Source organism: Mastigoproctus giganteus, chromosome 11 (genome assembly GCF_048544385.1).
Source record: "Mastigoproctus giganteus isolate SK-2022 chromosome 11, ASM4854438v1, whole genome shotgun sequence".
NCBI classification, from domain to species: domain Eukaryota; kingdom Metazoa; phylum Arthropoda; class Arachnida; order Uropygi; family Thelyphonidae; genus Mastigoproctus; species Mastigoproctus giganteus.
In genome coordinates this window covers 61,672,917-61,690,094 of record NC_143585.1, presented here as the reverse complement: position 1 = coordinate 61,690,094, position 17,178 = coordinate 61,672,917, and the positions used below count along the sequence as shown (strand labels likewise).

The following is a 17,178-nucleotide window of genomic DNA, read 5'->3' as shown; positions in this document are numbered from 1 at the left end:
CGCTGAGAAAAAAAAAACAAACAATGTTTTGTTTGTTTTAGTGCGTCGTGTCGATTGTTGTGTTCTGTCACAGCACAAATAGAAATTTTGTTTTGTTATTTATGTCATGGATGTCAATTTTTTTTTTGTTGTTTAGAAATAGCAAAAATGATGAGTAAATGCAAAAAAGTTGTGCTTTCAGTTAAACAAAGACTTGAAATTATTCAAAAGTTTGAAAACGGCACATCTGTTAAATCCCTAATGGAACCATTATAATGTTGGTGACCAAACCACACACAACCCTGTAAAAAATAAAGGGAAGCTATTAGATTTAAAATCGACATTGCAAAAAATAAAAGGAAGCATCGTATTGGACACATGAGTAGTACATGGTAAGTTTTTTCTCTATTGCCATATTTTTTACATAGGTTGCTGAACATTTTTCGGTACAGTAAGTCACCGATTTACGCAACTACGGATTTACGTAAATTTGTTTTCACTCAATTTTTTTTTTATTATTTTTTTTAGGATTGTAATATTTAAAACAACAAAAAAATATAATAATAATAAGCAATCAATAACAACAATCATGGCATGCACAAATTGCACAAGTGAGATCGGAGTAACAAGCAAAAAAATAGGAACGAAGAGAAGATTCTTACAATTATTTATGTGTTTTTTTTTATATGATTGAAGATTTCAGTGAAGGGGACACACACTTCATCATAATAACGTAAAAACCAACATTATTTCAGCTATCGGTATCATCACAAATGCAATAAGATAGAGTTTACTACCCATTTATAATAGATTGCAACAACAGAAAGCCCAATGAAACGGAAAGTGCAAATTGTTTTTTGTTGACCTCCAGAATTGTGCTTTAGTAAAATGTGAGCTCGCGCGGGGTGATAGTAATGAGTTTTCGCCTTAACCCTGTGAAGTTCTTTTCAGAAAATTTAATTTTGACCGTTATCATGGTGCCGACTAAGAGAATAAGTGACAGCAGTACTAGTAAATCTACCAAGAAAAGGAAAGCAATCGATTTGGATCAGAAAATTAAACTAATAAGAATGTATGAAAATGGTTAAACAGTAACAAGTATCATGCTGAATTCAAATTTGTCAATAATATGGCAGCAATATGTTACTAGTCATTCCCAAGTTACGTAAAACTCGAAGAAGTAAGAAGTCCTGGAACGTATCTATTATGTATGTCGGGGACTTCTGTATTCTTGGATTAACTGGGAAATCGATTATCCGGGATTTGTTTTTTACCATCTATCCCGGAAAATCAAGAGTCTACTGTATGTACAGGGCGTCTCAAAAATACACAGCATAACTTCAGGAATGAGTTCCTCATATGTAGACAATAAAAATATTTTTTATCAACATAGTTCCGGAAATGCTTGGTTCCCGAGTTATTAACCAGAATGCCTTATCTCCCACAGGTGATTTTCCATTTCAACCATGTACTCAAATCAGGATCAAGCAGATATGCACTTTATGTATGGTTTGGCGGACGGCAATGCTCTGGAGGCTCTTCGTTTGTACCACAAAAGGTTCCCAGAACAAAGATATCCAGACAGGAAAACGTTTGAAGGTATCTATCGCTGCCTTTGTGAACATGGGACCTTTACATCTCCTGCTGGCGACAGAGGACGACCAAGATCTGTGACTCCTGAAGTAGACGAGGATATTTTGGATGTTGTGCATGCCACTCCTGGAATCAGCACACGCAGAATAGCAATGCAACTGGCTGTTCAACGTTCGACTATTTGGAGAATGTTGCGAGAACACCAACTGTATTCTTACCATCTGCAACGGGTACAGGCCTTGTCACCAGCAGATTACCCTGCGCGAGTAATGTTCTGCCAGTGGTATTCAGGAAGAAGGTGGACATTTTGAACAATTAACTATAAGGTGATGTGAATAGTTAAGTGTCCTAGACAGACCTTCAAAACTCAGAACACAAGCATTTCCAGAACTATGTTGATATAAAATATTTTTATTGTCTACATATAAGGAAGTCATTCCTGAAGTTATGCTGTGTATTTTTGAGACACCCCATATATATGACTGCTAGTATACCCATTATTCCTAAAAGGTATACTAAATATGTTTCATTTCATTCTGGAAGAACTGACCTTTGCAGAGGTAAGAAGATCTCAAAATGAATCCTTTTAAATACCTATTTCAGTTCCTAGAGGATAACTGGAGGAGTAGTATAGAACCAAATCTTCCCTGGGTCTATATAACCAATTAAAAAAAAAAAAAAAAAAAGTCAACAAAGTCTCTAATTGCCGTGGCCCAGCATTTGTAAATGCTGGGCCACGGCAATTAGAAATGGCATTATGTGCACATGCACCTTCCCTATTTAGACTCCACAGACTATACATGTTTAATACTCTATGTAAACATCATTTTGTCTGAGTATGTGAAATCATACCATGAATTGGGAATGTCGGGTACACAAATCCAAAAAGAAAAGAGAATGGGATAGTTAGTAACTATCTCATTCTTTTTTCTTTTATTAAGTATCAGTTATAAGCAGATATATTACAAAATCTTGATGGGATAAGACAGGCAAAAGTTGAGCACAGGAAATCACAACCCATTTTATGACATCATAATCATTACCTCCCATTAGTTTTTGCACTGTAACATTTTTGATACAGCTGAGAACCAGCTCAAAGTTTGTTCCCCTTCTATTCTAAACTCTGGGCTGAATCAGAATATAAAAAGAATTTTACTTCCCCCCCAGACATGTTGGAATAAATAACCCCCATGAATTTGATGCAAAATCTTATTCTGCTTATTATTGCTGTTCTACAATTTCCAGTCTATAAGTATTAATATAAAGCTGCCCATAATGAAGCATTTACACCTGTCTCTACAATATACCTCCATTATATTTCATTTCCTTTACCTTTCTACTCTACTCAAGACATACAGACTCAATATCCACCTGGACTTGATCAGATACTAGGAATAATCTGGTTGCCTTCAGATAGCTTTAAATAATAAGCCCCCCTCCTCTACTCTCCCAATCTCTTCTGAATACATTGTATTCATCACACATTTATATTATTAAATTCTTTGTTCTTTATCTCTGAATGGCACCAAATCTCAGTTAGTCTTAAAAAATCAATATTAATTGACCTGTTAGAGTACCCCTAACACATTACTGTATAAACAAGTTAAAAAAAAAAAAAAAAAAATTAACTTATTACCCTGATATAACCTTTACACCTACATTACTGTATAAGCAGGGTGCAGCCTCATTTTGTAAAATAGGTTTGCTATTTAGTCTCTCATTGTGGAGACACCTCACCATGAGCTACCTCAGTATTGCATTACTCTAAATAAAAAGAATGTTTCCAATTGGCATTACCCATACCACTTCAGGATGTTCAGGAAATAGCATATTCAGGATGCATGCCTTGTGCCATAAAGGCTATAAAACATCTCTACATGTAGTATTGTGCTACAAGCATTACTAACTTCTACAATAATGTTTTATAGCTTGGTAACATTACTCAGTAATGTGATGCTTTCAGACAAAATTCACTCGAGTTCCCTTATAGCTACTTAAGTCTTCCAATAAGACTGTAGTTTTGTATTTTTGTGCATATTTTATTGCCTGTTTATTGTGCACATGGCATTGAGGTCAACACATACTTTCAAGGAGAGTAAGTATAATCTTACTTTGATTTATGCCACTAGCTGATATCTTTCCAATGATGTCCCTACCCCAATTAACAGTTTCTCTGAATCCTTAAAGCCATCTCATGACATCAGTAAAGACTCTTGCACATCCTTTGTTCAAGAGAATTTCAATTTCATTTTTATTAAAAAAATTTCTTCTACCAACTAGAGCAAACCAAGATAAGAAAATCTCACCCTCATAAGTCTTGTAGGGTCTCTAAGGTGGAGAGTTAAACAAAGTTCAACATATAATCCCTTTGGCGTATTTCCAGATAAAATAATAGTTGCACTTATTTTATGGCATTTTTCCAGCATTTTTGACACTTCCTCAATTCATTTCTGTTTTATGTAAGTTCCTAGATAGATAAATCTAGTTTTTAAGCTTAAAATCACTGCAAATTTCTGACATATATTCTAAGTTAAATATTGTTCCTATCCAGCACTATACTGCCTGTCAGTTGGTAAGAACTTCAGTCCACCAACTACCATCAACATCTATTAATAGAGGCAAGTGACAGCAATCATTAGATGGTAGAAAGGATCAACTTCTTTAAATCTCATGTGAAAGAAAACAGATATATCTTCAATGATAGTGGGATCACATTCTTATTAGAAGCGGTTATCAGGTGCAAGTTCATTGTGATAGATTATGCTGCCAGGGGGATAGATAGTAACTGTCAGCTTTATCAGCCAGTCATTGAGCATTTAGACATAGTTTATATAAACTGCTGTGTGGAAGGGGGAAGAATACATGGACAATTCAAATGTAGACAAGGGAACTGTAACATTCATTTCATTGGTGTCAGGTCCATCATTGCAGTCTATATAACTCCCAGAGTGCTTGGCTAGTGCTCTGGGAGTTAAGTGGCTGTTGGCGTCTGTCCAAAGACATTGTTATATTTGCTAAACCTTGGATGCAGTAGTGGTACTGGTAAGATATGTCAAATGTTAGAGTTGCCAGTGGTCTTTTAGGTTTAACGTCAAATGTATTCTCCCACTCGGCCCATTATCTGAGTCCAGATGCACTAATTCATCATAATTAATCATAAAAAAATTACAACATCAGTAATAAGTGCATGTTATTATGAGTAAACAGAGTACTTAAGCTGGAGAAAGTGAAAATTCAATATATTCAATGATACTCACAGTAAATCTTCCAAATCAAAGATCTTTTCTAAAGAAAAAAAAAAATCATTCATATGAAAGATGGATTTGCTCTCTATTACAAAAATAGAAGGAACTGGAATTGTAAATTAGATTATTTTAACCCACTTTATTTAAGGTCCATGATATGGATGGTACTGTCAGCATCTGGTCATGGCTATATCAATATGTACCTCTAGTATAGATACAAAAAAAAAAAAAAAAAAAAAAAAAAGTCAATTACAGCAGTAAATAATTCCATCTGCCACAAAAATATGCTCACCTTTAATATGAAAGGGCTTTCCAATATCTCTTTCAAACCTTTTTCAAACACTTCATTTTGTAAAGTTAAAACATCAAAGAGGAAAATATGACTGTCGGTTGCAATCTATAAAAGCAATGCTTGAAATAGTAAACTTACTTTAACTTTTTTTATAAATTTGTTTTGATAAATAGGACATTTATTCTTAATATCATACAAGTCAGAAACTGTAGGGTTGTTTTAAATATACCGAAATTCTAGTAAGCAAATAAAATAAACTAATCCAGCACATATTCACTGCATTTTGAGTAAATATTTCAAGAAACATAGCACAAAAAATACACAAAATGAATATATGTACTTCCAAAATTATCAATTCTCATAAATATCATTAGCAACTGATACTATATTCATATAAAAACTTTGAAGTCTGTTTTCAGAGCTAAAACTACTTATTCTATGCATGGTTAATACATAAAGTAGCACTCAAAGGATTATGAGAATTGGTCATGAAACAATGTTACTGATAATAGTACAAATTTTTCCAACTAAGTTATGGTAGAGTAAATTTTTCTCACTATACAGCATTCTATGTTGTGTTAGTTGTGCATGTGAAGGTGTTTAGTGATCTGTATAATGTGCTCTTATTTCAAAATGAGTGATTAGAGAACAAAGGGTTTGCATCAAGTTTTGTTGTTTAAACAACAATACTTTTCAATACAATACCAAGCTTTAGCTTCTGTTTCTTTAACAGCTTCAGAAGCAACAAGATATGCTATGAACAGTGGTCTTTAGAGAAGATGTCTTACCAAAAGCCTTTTGATAATGCATTTTCTCTTCAGATACAGTATGCACCTAAAGAGAAACATTTGCACACCTCCAGTTCATGGGGACCTCCCCTGAGTCCAATGAGCTCTCATAATTATGGCTAAGGGTTTGCTTACTTCCTTTGCTGCCTCCTTTAATATAACTGGATAGATCACGTCCACCCCAGGTGCCTTTTTTATGTTTAACTTCAACAATTTCTCCCCCACTTTGCTCTCAATTATTACAAAATCACTTAGCTCCCTGTCATTTGGTTGCTACATAGTTTACACACATGACAAATTCATTAATACAATGATTACACATTTTAGCCTGTCTTAGATGGTTTTGAGAAAGAGAATTTTTTTTTTTTTTTTTAAATATACAGGGTGTCTCAAAAATATTGGTACAAATGTTTAGGGGAGGTAGGTAACATCTAAAGAAATGTGAATCGCATAGGAAACCATAACCGGAAACATCACAGGAAAGTACTAGCAGAAGCACAAGAAGCAGAAATGACACGACAGTAATTAGTGGCAAACATTTATTTGACATAATATTAACAATGGAGTACGAGATGGATGCATTTCATGATGTTACAACAGATGCTCGAAGGTTCCACCATGAGATGTGATGCATGCATGACACTGATGCAGCATGGATTGGCGGACACGGTTGAACACACCTGGAGTTTCTTTGACAGTAGCAGCAGCGCAGACAAGTCTCGCCATGAGATCCAGTTCAGTCTCCACAGGCGATTCATACACGATAGATTTGAGGCCCCCCCCACAAAAAGAAATCAAGGCTCGATAAATCAGGTGAGCATGGGAGCCAAGCAACAGGTCCACCACGACCATTCCATCGACGCCTGTTCAAATGGTCACGAACACACCTTCCATAATGGGCAGACGCCCCGTCATGTTGAAACCAAATGTTGTGTCTCACATTTGCTGGAACACCATCAAGTAATCCTGGTAGAACTTGTTCAAGAAAGATTCGATATTTAGTGGAGTTCATGCGGGATGGTAACAGGTATGGGCCGACTAAGCAGTCACCGACCATACCTGCCCACACATTTATTGCGAAGCAATGTTGTGCCGCATGAGGGCACACACCATGTGGGTTGTCATGAGCCCACACATGAGCATTGTGCTGATTGAATAAGCCTTCTCGAGTGAAATAAGCCTCATCCGTGAACAAAACATGAAATTTCCCCTCTCGCGAACTGATGAACAGCGCCATCTACAGACTTACGGTGATGTTTCCGGTTATGGGTTCCTAAGCAATTCACATTCCTTTAGTTGTTACCTACCTCCCCTAAACGTTTGTACCAATATTTTTGAGACACCCTGTGTGTACGTGTATATATATATATATATATATATATAATTATTCTTTTATATTATGATGGTTCAATTCGTATTTTATTTTTAATATTCTATTATAGTAGTTTTATTTAATTTCTTTCTAGCTTTTTCTGTTGTCCCAGTAGCTGTTTTAGCAATACATGGGTACGAACAGAGTACCTATTATTATTCTTTTGTATTATCATTCTATTGTGGTTTAATTCGTCTTTGTTCATCATTAATGTCATTGTTTTACGCCATGATGGCTAATTAAACATTATCCGTGCTGGTGTTTTTTACCTATAGGTATTATAGTTAATACATTACTGGTCTTTAAGCTAGCCTATTCTCGGTTATCTTAATTTCCCGTGGCCTATACATTTAGGATTTTGCAACTTGTTGCGTATTGCTAAAGAAATTGTCATAACAATTATTGATGAAAAACATTTTTGTATTACATCACATGGACGTCAATCCCCTACTTCATCGGGGGCTTTGAGTGGATTGACGGCCCATTCGATGTAATGCATTTTTTACTTACCCGTTTCTGTTTGCATCTATCACAGCTTTGCTATTTTATTTAATTCTAAATTCTAAGGTTCTTTTTGAAATTTTTTTTTTTTTTTTTTTTGGACTTATGTTTATCTTATTCTTCTTAATTGCTGTTAGTTAAATTAGTATTATTTATTATGAATTAAATTAATTCTTTATAATCTCTACAGCAACTGTGATAGAATACACAAAGCCCTACGGGTAAGTTTTTTATATTGCAATACTATTACTTACTTGATGTGTTCCAGTGTAGGTCGTAGAGTCGAAAAGGGAAAGTTTCCCGCCCTTAACTTGTTTTAAGGATGGCTATTTTTATGGCGCAGTCGCATTAACGTTTCACTGTGTGCCGATGGTGTATTGGCCGAAGTCCCCGATTTTCAAGCCAATGTCTATTATGGTGGTTTTGTTGTTGGTTCGATGAATTTATTTATTTGTGTATTTACATTATTTTTACATTTGTTTTAAAAATATGCAACAATATAAATAGCGGAAAAATAGCAATACAAAAACTCATCAAAACACTGGATAGAAACAAAATTCCCAAACAATACAGTAGATATTACATAAAAACTGCCATATACGCAAATATTAGAAAACACCACCCCAATGTAGACCCACATACATTTATCAAAAACCAACTAAAAATAAAAATAAAATAGTAATTACTCAGAAGAGTATCCCCTTATTTACTAGGTTTATTGCACTCAGGCGAGGCGCGTCGCCTGACTGCACTACGACCTATTGCCAATATTGACCCCCCCCCCATAGTAAGAGGCTGTATATATGTATATAGCTTTGCCTGTGGACAAATAAGTGCTGTTACGCCTTGGAAAAGCGGGTACCGGCACTGTCCGAGGTAAGGCATAAAACAAATGTAAAAATAATGTAAATACACAAATAAATAAATTCATCGAACCAACAACAAAACCACCATAATAGACATTGGCTTGAAAATCGGGGACTTCGGCCAATACACCATCGGCACACAGTGAAACGTTAATGCGACTGCGCCATAAAAATAGCCATCCTTAAAACAAGTTAAGGGCGGGAAACTTTCCCTTTTCGACTCTACGACCTACACTGGAACACATCAAGTAAGTAATAGTATTGCAATATAAAAAACTTACCCGTAGGGCTTTGTGTATTCTATCACAGTTGCTGTAGAGATTATAAAGAATTAATTTAATTCATAATAAATAATACTAATTTAACTAACAGCAATTAAGAAGAATAAGATAAACATAAGTCCAAAAAAAAAAAAAAAAAAAAAATTTCAAAAAGAACCTTAGAATTTAGAATTAAATAAAATAGCAAAGCTGTGATAGATGCAAACAGAAACGGGTAAGTAAAAAATGCATTACATCGAATGGGCCGTCAATCCACTCAAAGCCCCCGATGAAGTAGGGGATTGATGTCCATGTGACGTCCATTTTTATACAAAAATGTATAAAAATGTATAAATAATATTATATAGTTATAAAATAGTATTGATAATTTGCCTATTGCTACAGTTTTTCATCAATAATTGTTATGACAATTTCTTTAGCAATATGCAACAAGTTGCAAAATCCTAAATGTATAGGCCACGGGAAATTAAGATAACCGAGAATAGGCTAGCTTAAAGACCAGTAATGTATTAACTATAATACCTATAGGTAAAAAACACCGGCACGGATAATGTTTAATTAGCCATCATGGCGTAAAACAATGACATTAATGATGAACAAAGACGAATTAAACCACAATAGAATGATAATACAAAAGAATAATATATATATATATATATATATATATATACATACACACACAATCAAGAAATTAAATAGAGTAGTAAAAAGTAAAAGTAATAAAAAATAGTAGAAAAGCTAACATCAGTGGCAGCAGAAAAGCACAAACCACTACATGTTGTATATAATAAACTAAAATAAAAAAAAATAAATCTAAATCTCACTAAACTAAAATAAATCTCACTAAGGTGGAAACGTGGACTACCAACAATACGTAAAATTATTAATAATAAGGTAAAATATAATACAAATAAAATAAAATAAAAAGTGGTAGAGCTGTCATCAGATATGGGGGGGGGCATATTTAGATAAAATTTGAATACAGGTAAGGCAAATATGCAGAATCTGATGTCAGCTAAAGTAAATATTGATACATGGTCAGGTATTTGATCAGGGTCACTACACCTAACCATATATCAGGAACTGTGTTTCTACACTTGTTCATAATAATAGAAGGTGAAAGGCCAAAATGCAAAAAAAAATGAAATTAGCACATTCGTATACAGTATGGACAAGGTAGTCCCAACACAGTGTCAATTATTAAGGTAAAAATAAGGAACAAGTTAAAATAAAACATAGTCAAGTGTTTTCAGGATGGTAAAAGGTGTTCTTAATACAAAATATGTGGAGGTTAGTGTAGGATTTAAATGTAGCAATTTTGTAGAAATTAGATAATTTGGAACAAGTACATAGTATAAGGCAAGGTATTAAATTGAGGATAGGGAAGGGAAAAAGGAGTAATTAAGTAAATAAAGATGAAAATAGTGATAGGAGTATAGTAGGAATGTTCATATCATCCTCGTATATACTAATGGTTTACGAACGGGAAGAAAAGTAGAAATAGATAGTAGAAAGATAAAAAGCTAAGAAAAAGTTGTTAAATCACACTGAGTTAACTGGGGTTGCAAAGCCAAACCTTATAATAAGGGCTCTGGCTTTGTAAGCATTAGTATAAAAGGGAGCTAACACCAAATGCTTGTATTGTGAGGAAAAAGCAGGCGCAAAAAATATACGTAGGTCGAAACATGCCAAGAAACAAACTGAAAACGAAACCAAAAGTATAATAAGAAAGTGAATGACACCTGGAGTTTAAGTAATGCACAACAGAAGTACGTTAGCGGGAAAATAATATGTTGCACATATTTAGTGGAGTAGATGAATGTATGTCAACCATAACCACATTAGTAACTTAGCCACATGATGAAGTAATTTATAGCAGACTTAATAGAGCTGTGAAGAAATGGAAAAAGATGGGAAAATAGTGACCTCTATTGTCATATTTTGAACTGATAAATGCATGAAGATACATAAGATTAGTGTTGGAAAAAGAAATGTGGTTTCAATAAAAATACTTTACTATAATAGAGTTGTAAGATTTAAAAAAAATAAACATAATAGTTAACATTAGCATTAGTAGAGGCACATGATGCCAAAAAACAAGCATATACAGCATCAGACAAAAAAAAATAAAAAAATCCTTCCCATTTCACTTATCCATTCATTCCAAATGTTTGTCTAGTTCTGCCTTGAATTTATTTAAGCTATCAACTTCCACAACAATAGATGGAAGTTTGTTCCAGCAATCAAGTACTCGCTGGCTAAAGGAAAATTTCTGCACATCTATTCCACACATGTTAGTACTACTGCCACGTAGCTTGAGGCTCTTGCCCAAGAATGCTTTTAGTTTTAATGCTTTTAAGGCAGATAATCATTAATTTTTTTGGATTAGAGTCATGGGAACTGGAAAAATGGAGCAAGCATGCCAAATATGAGGATTTAAACTAGATCTACATCCTTGGACCTACTTACTGTTCTTTCAACATTGGATTCTTACTACACCATTTCACCTTGGATTCTTACTACAGTTACCAAAGGTAGTTTAGGTACAAAAGATGTACGTAAACTATCTTTGGATTTAAAACGTTCTATCAATTACAGTAATGATTACTGATATCACCTCAATATTGGTTCGCTCCTTTTTGAACTACAGATTATAATTATTAATTAACTTTTCTCTATCTCAAAACATTATGTGATTCTTCACATATTTCCTTCTTTCTATGCTTAGATATGTAAGCAATTACTCCCCTAATTGGTAATTTTGATTTATATGAGATTATACAACTTCAATTATCAGCTTCATATATCGTAGCCATATCACTTGGTCTACCATCTATTAATTCTGATTTGCATTCTTTTTATTACTGATTTGTTCAATACTTTTTATTTATCTATAAACTATTATATGTTTATTTCTGTATATCTTACGACTTTATTATGATAAAGTCCTTTTATTCCAACCACATTTCTTTTTCCAATGCTAATCTTATGTATCTTCATGCATTTATCGGTTCAAAATATGACAATAGAGGTCACTATTTTCCCATCTTTTTCCATTTCTTCACAGCTCTCTATTAACCCCACTTGCGGCCTTCAGTTTTTAAGTGCGTTTAAAAACTCACTTTTTAAGTGAGTTTTTAAACCTACTTTTTAGGAGTTTCAGTAGAACTATTAATACTTTGTGATCTTTTTTTTGCTCTTTTTGTAACTTTTCTTTCTTAATTGTGAAGCCTTTATTTAACTTATTATAATCGCTTTGTCTTCTTCGATAAGAGGATTTTTAAATGCTGCTTCATACTCTTCAAGATCTTTTTCTTCTCAGTCTTCCTGATAAGATATTTCTCTTTTCTATTACTGCCATTATTAACAACACTGCTAACAGCTGAAAAAAATTTTGAAAAAATTGAATTGTTGCCTCGAGACATGTAGAATTCTAAAATTAAACCCCACAATTAACAATGGCTGAACTGTCAAACATTGTGTGACATCATAACGCTACTAAAGGCTATCAGGTAATGAGTCATCGCTGTGGTATATGCAGCTTAATTTAAGAGTGACGTGCCTAAGCATGGTCTTTGAGACAGACCTGTCAATCAACTTGTAGTATGACGCAATAGCAGTTAGCCCCGCCTTGTGGAAAGCAAAAAGTGTGCAAGTGAAAAAGCACTATTTTCCAAAATATTCTTTTATATATAGATAGGTATAAAATTATTAAATATACATTCTGGAGTGGATACAGAAAGACATTCATTCAAGATACCTCGTGCTGCCCCACTATCTAAGCCGAAGCTTATATGCGGTTTGCAACATCAACTTAAATTATACTATGCCATGTATAAAACATTTTTGTTAGTTAAAATTAATACAGCTCATAAGGCAACATAATATAACACAACTCAGGAGGAATATGACCACTTAGCCCCATTCTAGAGGAATGGGGCTTAGGCTTAGTCAGTATTAACACCTCTCACCAATCCCAATGGACCAGGTTGCAGTCCTTTCCACTGGGAGATGGGTCCTACTATCTAGCCTCAACCTGTTCCTCCTCCTAAAGACATCAGTAACAAATTTGTTAAAGTAAGCGAATAGCCTCCTATCTGTGAACCTGATCCAAAGACTACTGTGCTCTAGTTGGCCCAGAGATATTTCTAATTCCATTCAAATATCCACATAATTTTCACAATTCAACATTATGTGCTCAGTTCCTCATTCCCGCATGAGCATAATCCACTTTCAATCAATTCTAGTTGACATAATCTACTAGCCAAGTCATGTCCTGTCAATAACAATGCAGTGTTCCTACTGAACTGCTACCATGATTTCTTTCTTATATCAAAAATTCTGATGTTTGGTAGGAACATAAATGTTGCTCAACCTTTCTCAGAAAACTCTCACCTCTCTTGCCAGATATCTTTCAACTGGTCTCTTTTATTTCTTCAACTGATATCTTTCTCTCTTGCCAGATATTATTTTTTCAAATTTCTGATCTGCTTTAGTATAGATTCTGCCCATTTTAGGACACGAAGTTATATTCAAAACTGATCACCTTATGTTTTTTCTAGTGCAGTACATTAATGCATTCAGTATTACTTGAAGATCCACTGGAAGCCTTCCTGCAATCACTTGCAGTGCTTCAATTGAAACCGTTTGACCAGCCCTGGTTATGCAAAGGAAAGCAAACCTTTGTGCTTGAAATAAGTACTTTTAACAGTTGTTTTAGTTATACTATGCAACCAAGCCACACAGAAAGAAAGTTAACATCAAGGGAGATAGTCTGATTCACTCATCACAGCACTCTGAATAAGAAGAATATAATCACCACTTTGGACAGTTTAATTAAAGAATATAAATTACCAACAATGTTCAATTATAAAGATGTAAAAATTTGATTATTATTATATGCAAATGATATTGTGTCATTAAATAGCAGCTTGCAAGATCTTCAAGAATCTCTCAATAAATCAGATTCTTAAAGATCCTTGCAAGCCCCCTTTAGCATGAAATGCCAATACAAATGCCATTTTTATGATTTCATGTGAAAATCAGTTGCAGAAAAACAAAGTTATGAAAGATGGGAGAGATGAGAAAAATTTAAATGTGTAGCTAAATAACTAAAAATTGGAAAAAATAACCTGAAGGGTTCTTTAATGATGATAAAAGATTAGGCTTTAATGAGGACGTAATTAAACAAATTCATTTGGAGAAAAAGCATAATTGAAGAAAAGACAAAATTAGGATTTGCCATTCCTGTTTTCCAACAGGAATGACAAAGGATTTGCATCGTGCTGAATGACAGGCTCAAGTCTATCTTTCAAGTTTGCCTATTTTTGAAATGTGGCACTCATAGGGGAACAATGGTCTTAAAATGTCCTTTGCATCCACAAAGTAAATTTCAGCCACATACAAGAGGACTAAATAATGTAGGTATTAATATTACTGGCAAAATATTTTACTAAATAATGAGGATTAAATAATGTAGGTATTAATATCACTGGCAAAACATTTCACTGTTAATAAATGATTCAGATTTTGTTCTGAAGGACCTGCTCACTTTTGACTTTGTTTTATTGTATTCATAATACATATAAACTGCTTGTCATCCAAATTACCCTACCAAGAAAGAATGTATGGATTTACCAGAAAAGCCACATTCATAACTGTGATGTACATGGATATAAATGATTAGCATGTAAAGCTGATCAGCACAATAGAACATCCAATAACATGTCTGTTACTGACTAAATGTGGCGATTTGATGGTGATACACAAAATGTGTACAAACATCAGCAGTAAACAAAACATGAGTGAATTACCATTTAAGAGCATTTAAAATTATTTTGGGTGAGGCGATGTTTATGTGCAGCTGACAGATTTTGAAAGAGGTCAGATCACTGGGCTTTCGGAAGCTGAATAATAGCATGACAAATTGTGTGGGTCACAATGCTGGAATGGTTGGATGTCATTGGGAACAATGGGTACAGGAAGGTACCCAGACACTTTGCCAGGGCTCTGATGGCATCAGAAGAATGTCGGAATGGTAGGATCAATAAATCCACAGACTAGCAACAGGAAACAGAATCTGCCACAACCCATCAGATTGCCAACATCTCAATTCCGCCCTTGTCTGCATGTACTAAGGAGCATGATTAACAGACTGCACTTTAATTACTGTGTCCAAGTATGGAGCCTTCATCTAAAAAAACATCAAGCTTCTTGAAAGGATCTAGAGATCGGAAACTAACAAGAGATCAGCAAAAGGACAACGATACGAGGAAAAACTCTTATGTGGGCTACCCATGGCAACCATGTAGTAGCCCACATAGTGCCAAGCTTCACATGGTTGCTGTGGAGCTTGGAAACCATGCACCTTAGAAGGGACTTCATTGAGTTTTATAAGGCTCTGAGAGGGGTTAGTACACTGTGCCTTCATTGGCCACTACAGTGGTCTCCCTCCCTCTCAGGTGGTCAGGACATTTGGTTGCCAAAAGGAGAAAGCTCCTGGATAAACCTCCTCTAGCCACCAATTAAAGGATACTTCCTGTACAAGCGATCCCTTTATCTTTGCACTCCATTATGTTCACACAGACTATTGTTTTCTGCTTGAAGTTTCATGCAATTCCAAATCTGGACAATTTCAATCCAATACTAATGGCTAAAGTGTTTAGATGTTTTAAAAGTATTTTAGTATATATATATATATATATATATATATATATTTTTTTTTTTTTTTTTTTCAGTGATCATCCAAGAAACATCTGTTTTTATGCAGTCATTCTGTTAAGTTAATTGAAGTCTAATTACTATTATGATATTACAATGCAGCACAGCAAGATACTTTAATTTGTTCGCAACCTCAGTGACTTACAGTTTAACATTATATTCAATAGCACGCATTTTTATCAGATTGATACAAAAGAAATAAAATAATAATAATTTAGCTATTCTAAATGCTCTAACTACTCAGGATTTAGATCCATCTTCTGGAAAATGTACTATACTATTAATTATTATACAGAGACAATGGTGTAAATTCCTGATATTAATTTTAAAGTTGTGTCAATAATGTTAAGCAACCACCAATGCATGACTGGGATATAATGAAACTGTGATATTAACTAAGTATGGAAATCTGTTTTAGACTATTTTCTACTTAATGAGCTGACTTTAAGTCAGCTCATTAAGTATCCAATATTCAAATTTTAGAATTTGCAAAGCAATCACTTTACCTGATATATTAATGGACGACAGGTATATGTAACACATACATATACAATATCAATGGATAACGTTAATACAGTAAACAATATGCTAAAAGTCCAAAGAGATCTAATATAGGGATAACTGAATTTGAAGGATTTCATTTAACTACTTGTACCAAATAAAGAGAAGCATGCTTACATTAACCCAACACACTTCACCATCACGCCCAATTACAACACCTTCAACAGCTACGCCAACAATCCACTGGGTTTTAATGTATTCCACCTAAACAAAAATAATTTCAAAATTAAAAGAAAATTCTTATAAATTAATTACAAAACAGAAATTAAAAACTGACATAGGTGACACTATAATAATAATAATAATCAGTAAACACAAAAAAAAAAAAAAAATTAACAATGGGCGAAGGAAAAACTATGGAAATATCTAGGAAAAAAAGGCTAAATTCTCATCTCTTTATTTCTATTCAAACCTACGAAATAGACGTCTTTTTTGATATAGTCTTAGTTTTTGTATTGCAACCAATTTCATAGGTCAACTCATTAAACAAACACTCTCAGAAGAGCACACTGTTCTTTAATAACACAGGACAACTTGCTGTGAAGATGAAACTAGATCTATGAAAATAAAACAAAAAAAAAAAAAAATGCATTTGTTATTTTCACAATCTAGAAGGGAAATAAAAAGATAAGAAAGTTTGTTCATTCCACATATTTCTGCAGTAACATTGGTTTTATTTTCTGTTATTTATATATGCCCACAATAGCTATAAAGTGTTTTATATAAGAAATCCTAAAAGTGAAAAAAACAGTATCATCGCTCATGTTAGCAGTAAAAGAAAAGGATTCAACCATATTGGATCACTTGTTATCTGTGAAAAACGTTTGTTATTGTTGTTTGTTATTTGGTTTTTTAGAAGCATTAGCAACTAAGGCCATATTGCTCCGGAGATATGTGGTGGTCATTCTCTGACATTTCCGCATCCTCCGTATTTGGTGGGCACGGGCTCGAACCCCGGTCTAATCAAGAAGCGTGTGCTA

The 17,178-nt window shown here is 34.0% G+C and overlaps 1 protein-coding gene across 1 annotated transcript in view; it reads right to left on the bottom strand.

The window, feature by feature from the left end:
- LOC150078052 (uncharacterized) overlaps window positions 1–17,178 on the bottom strand; it is a 164,544-nt gene that overhangs the window by 78,869 nt on the left and 68,497 nt on the right. The window contains exons 6-7 of the mRNA XM_090384736.1: window positions 16,316–16,402; window positions 5,110–5,214 (exon numbers count right to left, since the gene is read on the bottom strand). Coding sequence (XP_090240862.1) covers window positions 5,110–5,214; window positions 16,316–16,402 — 192 coding nt within the window. The remainder of the gene's footprint in view (window positions 1–5,109; window positions 5,215–16,315; window positions 16,403–17,178) is intronic.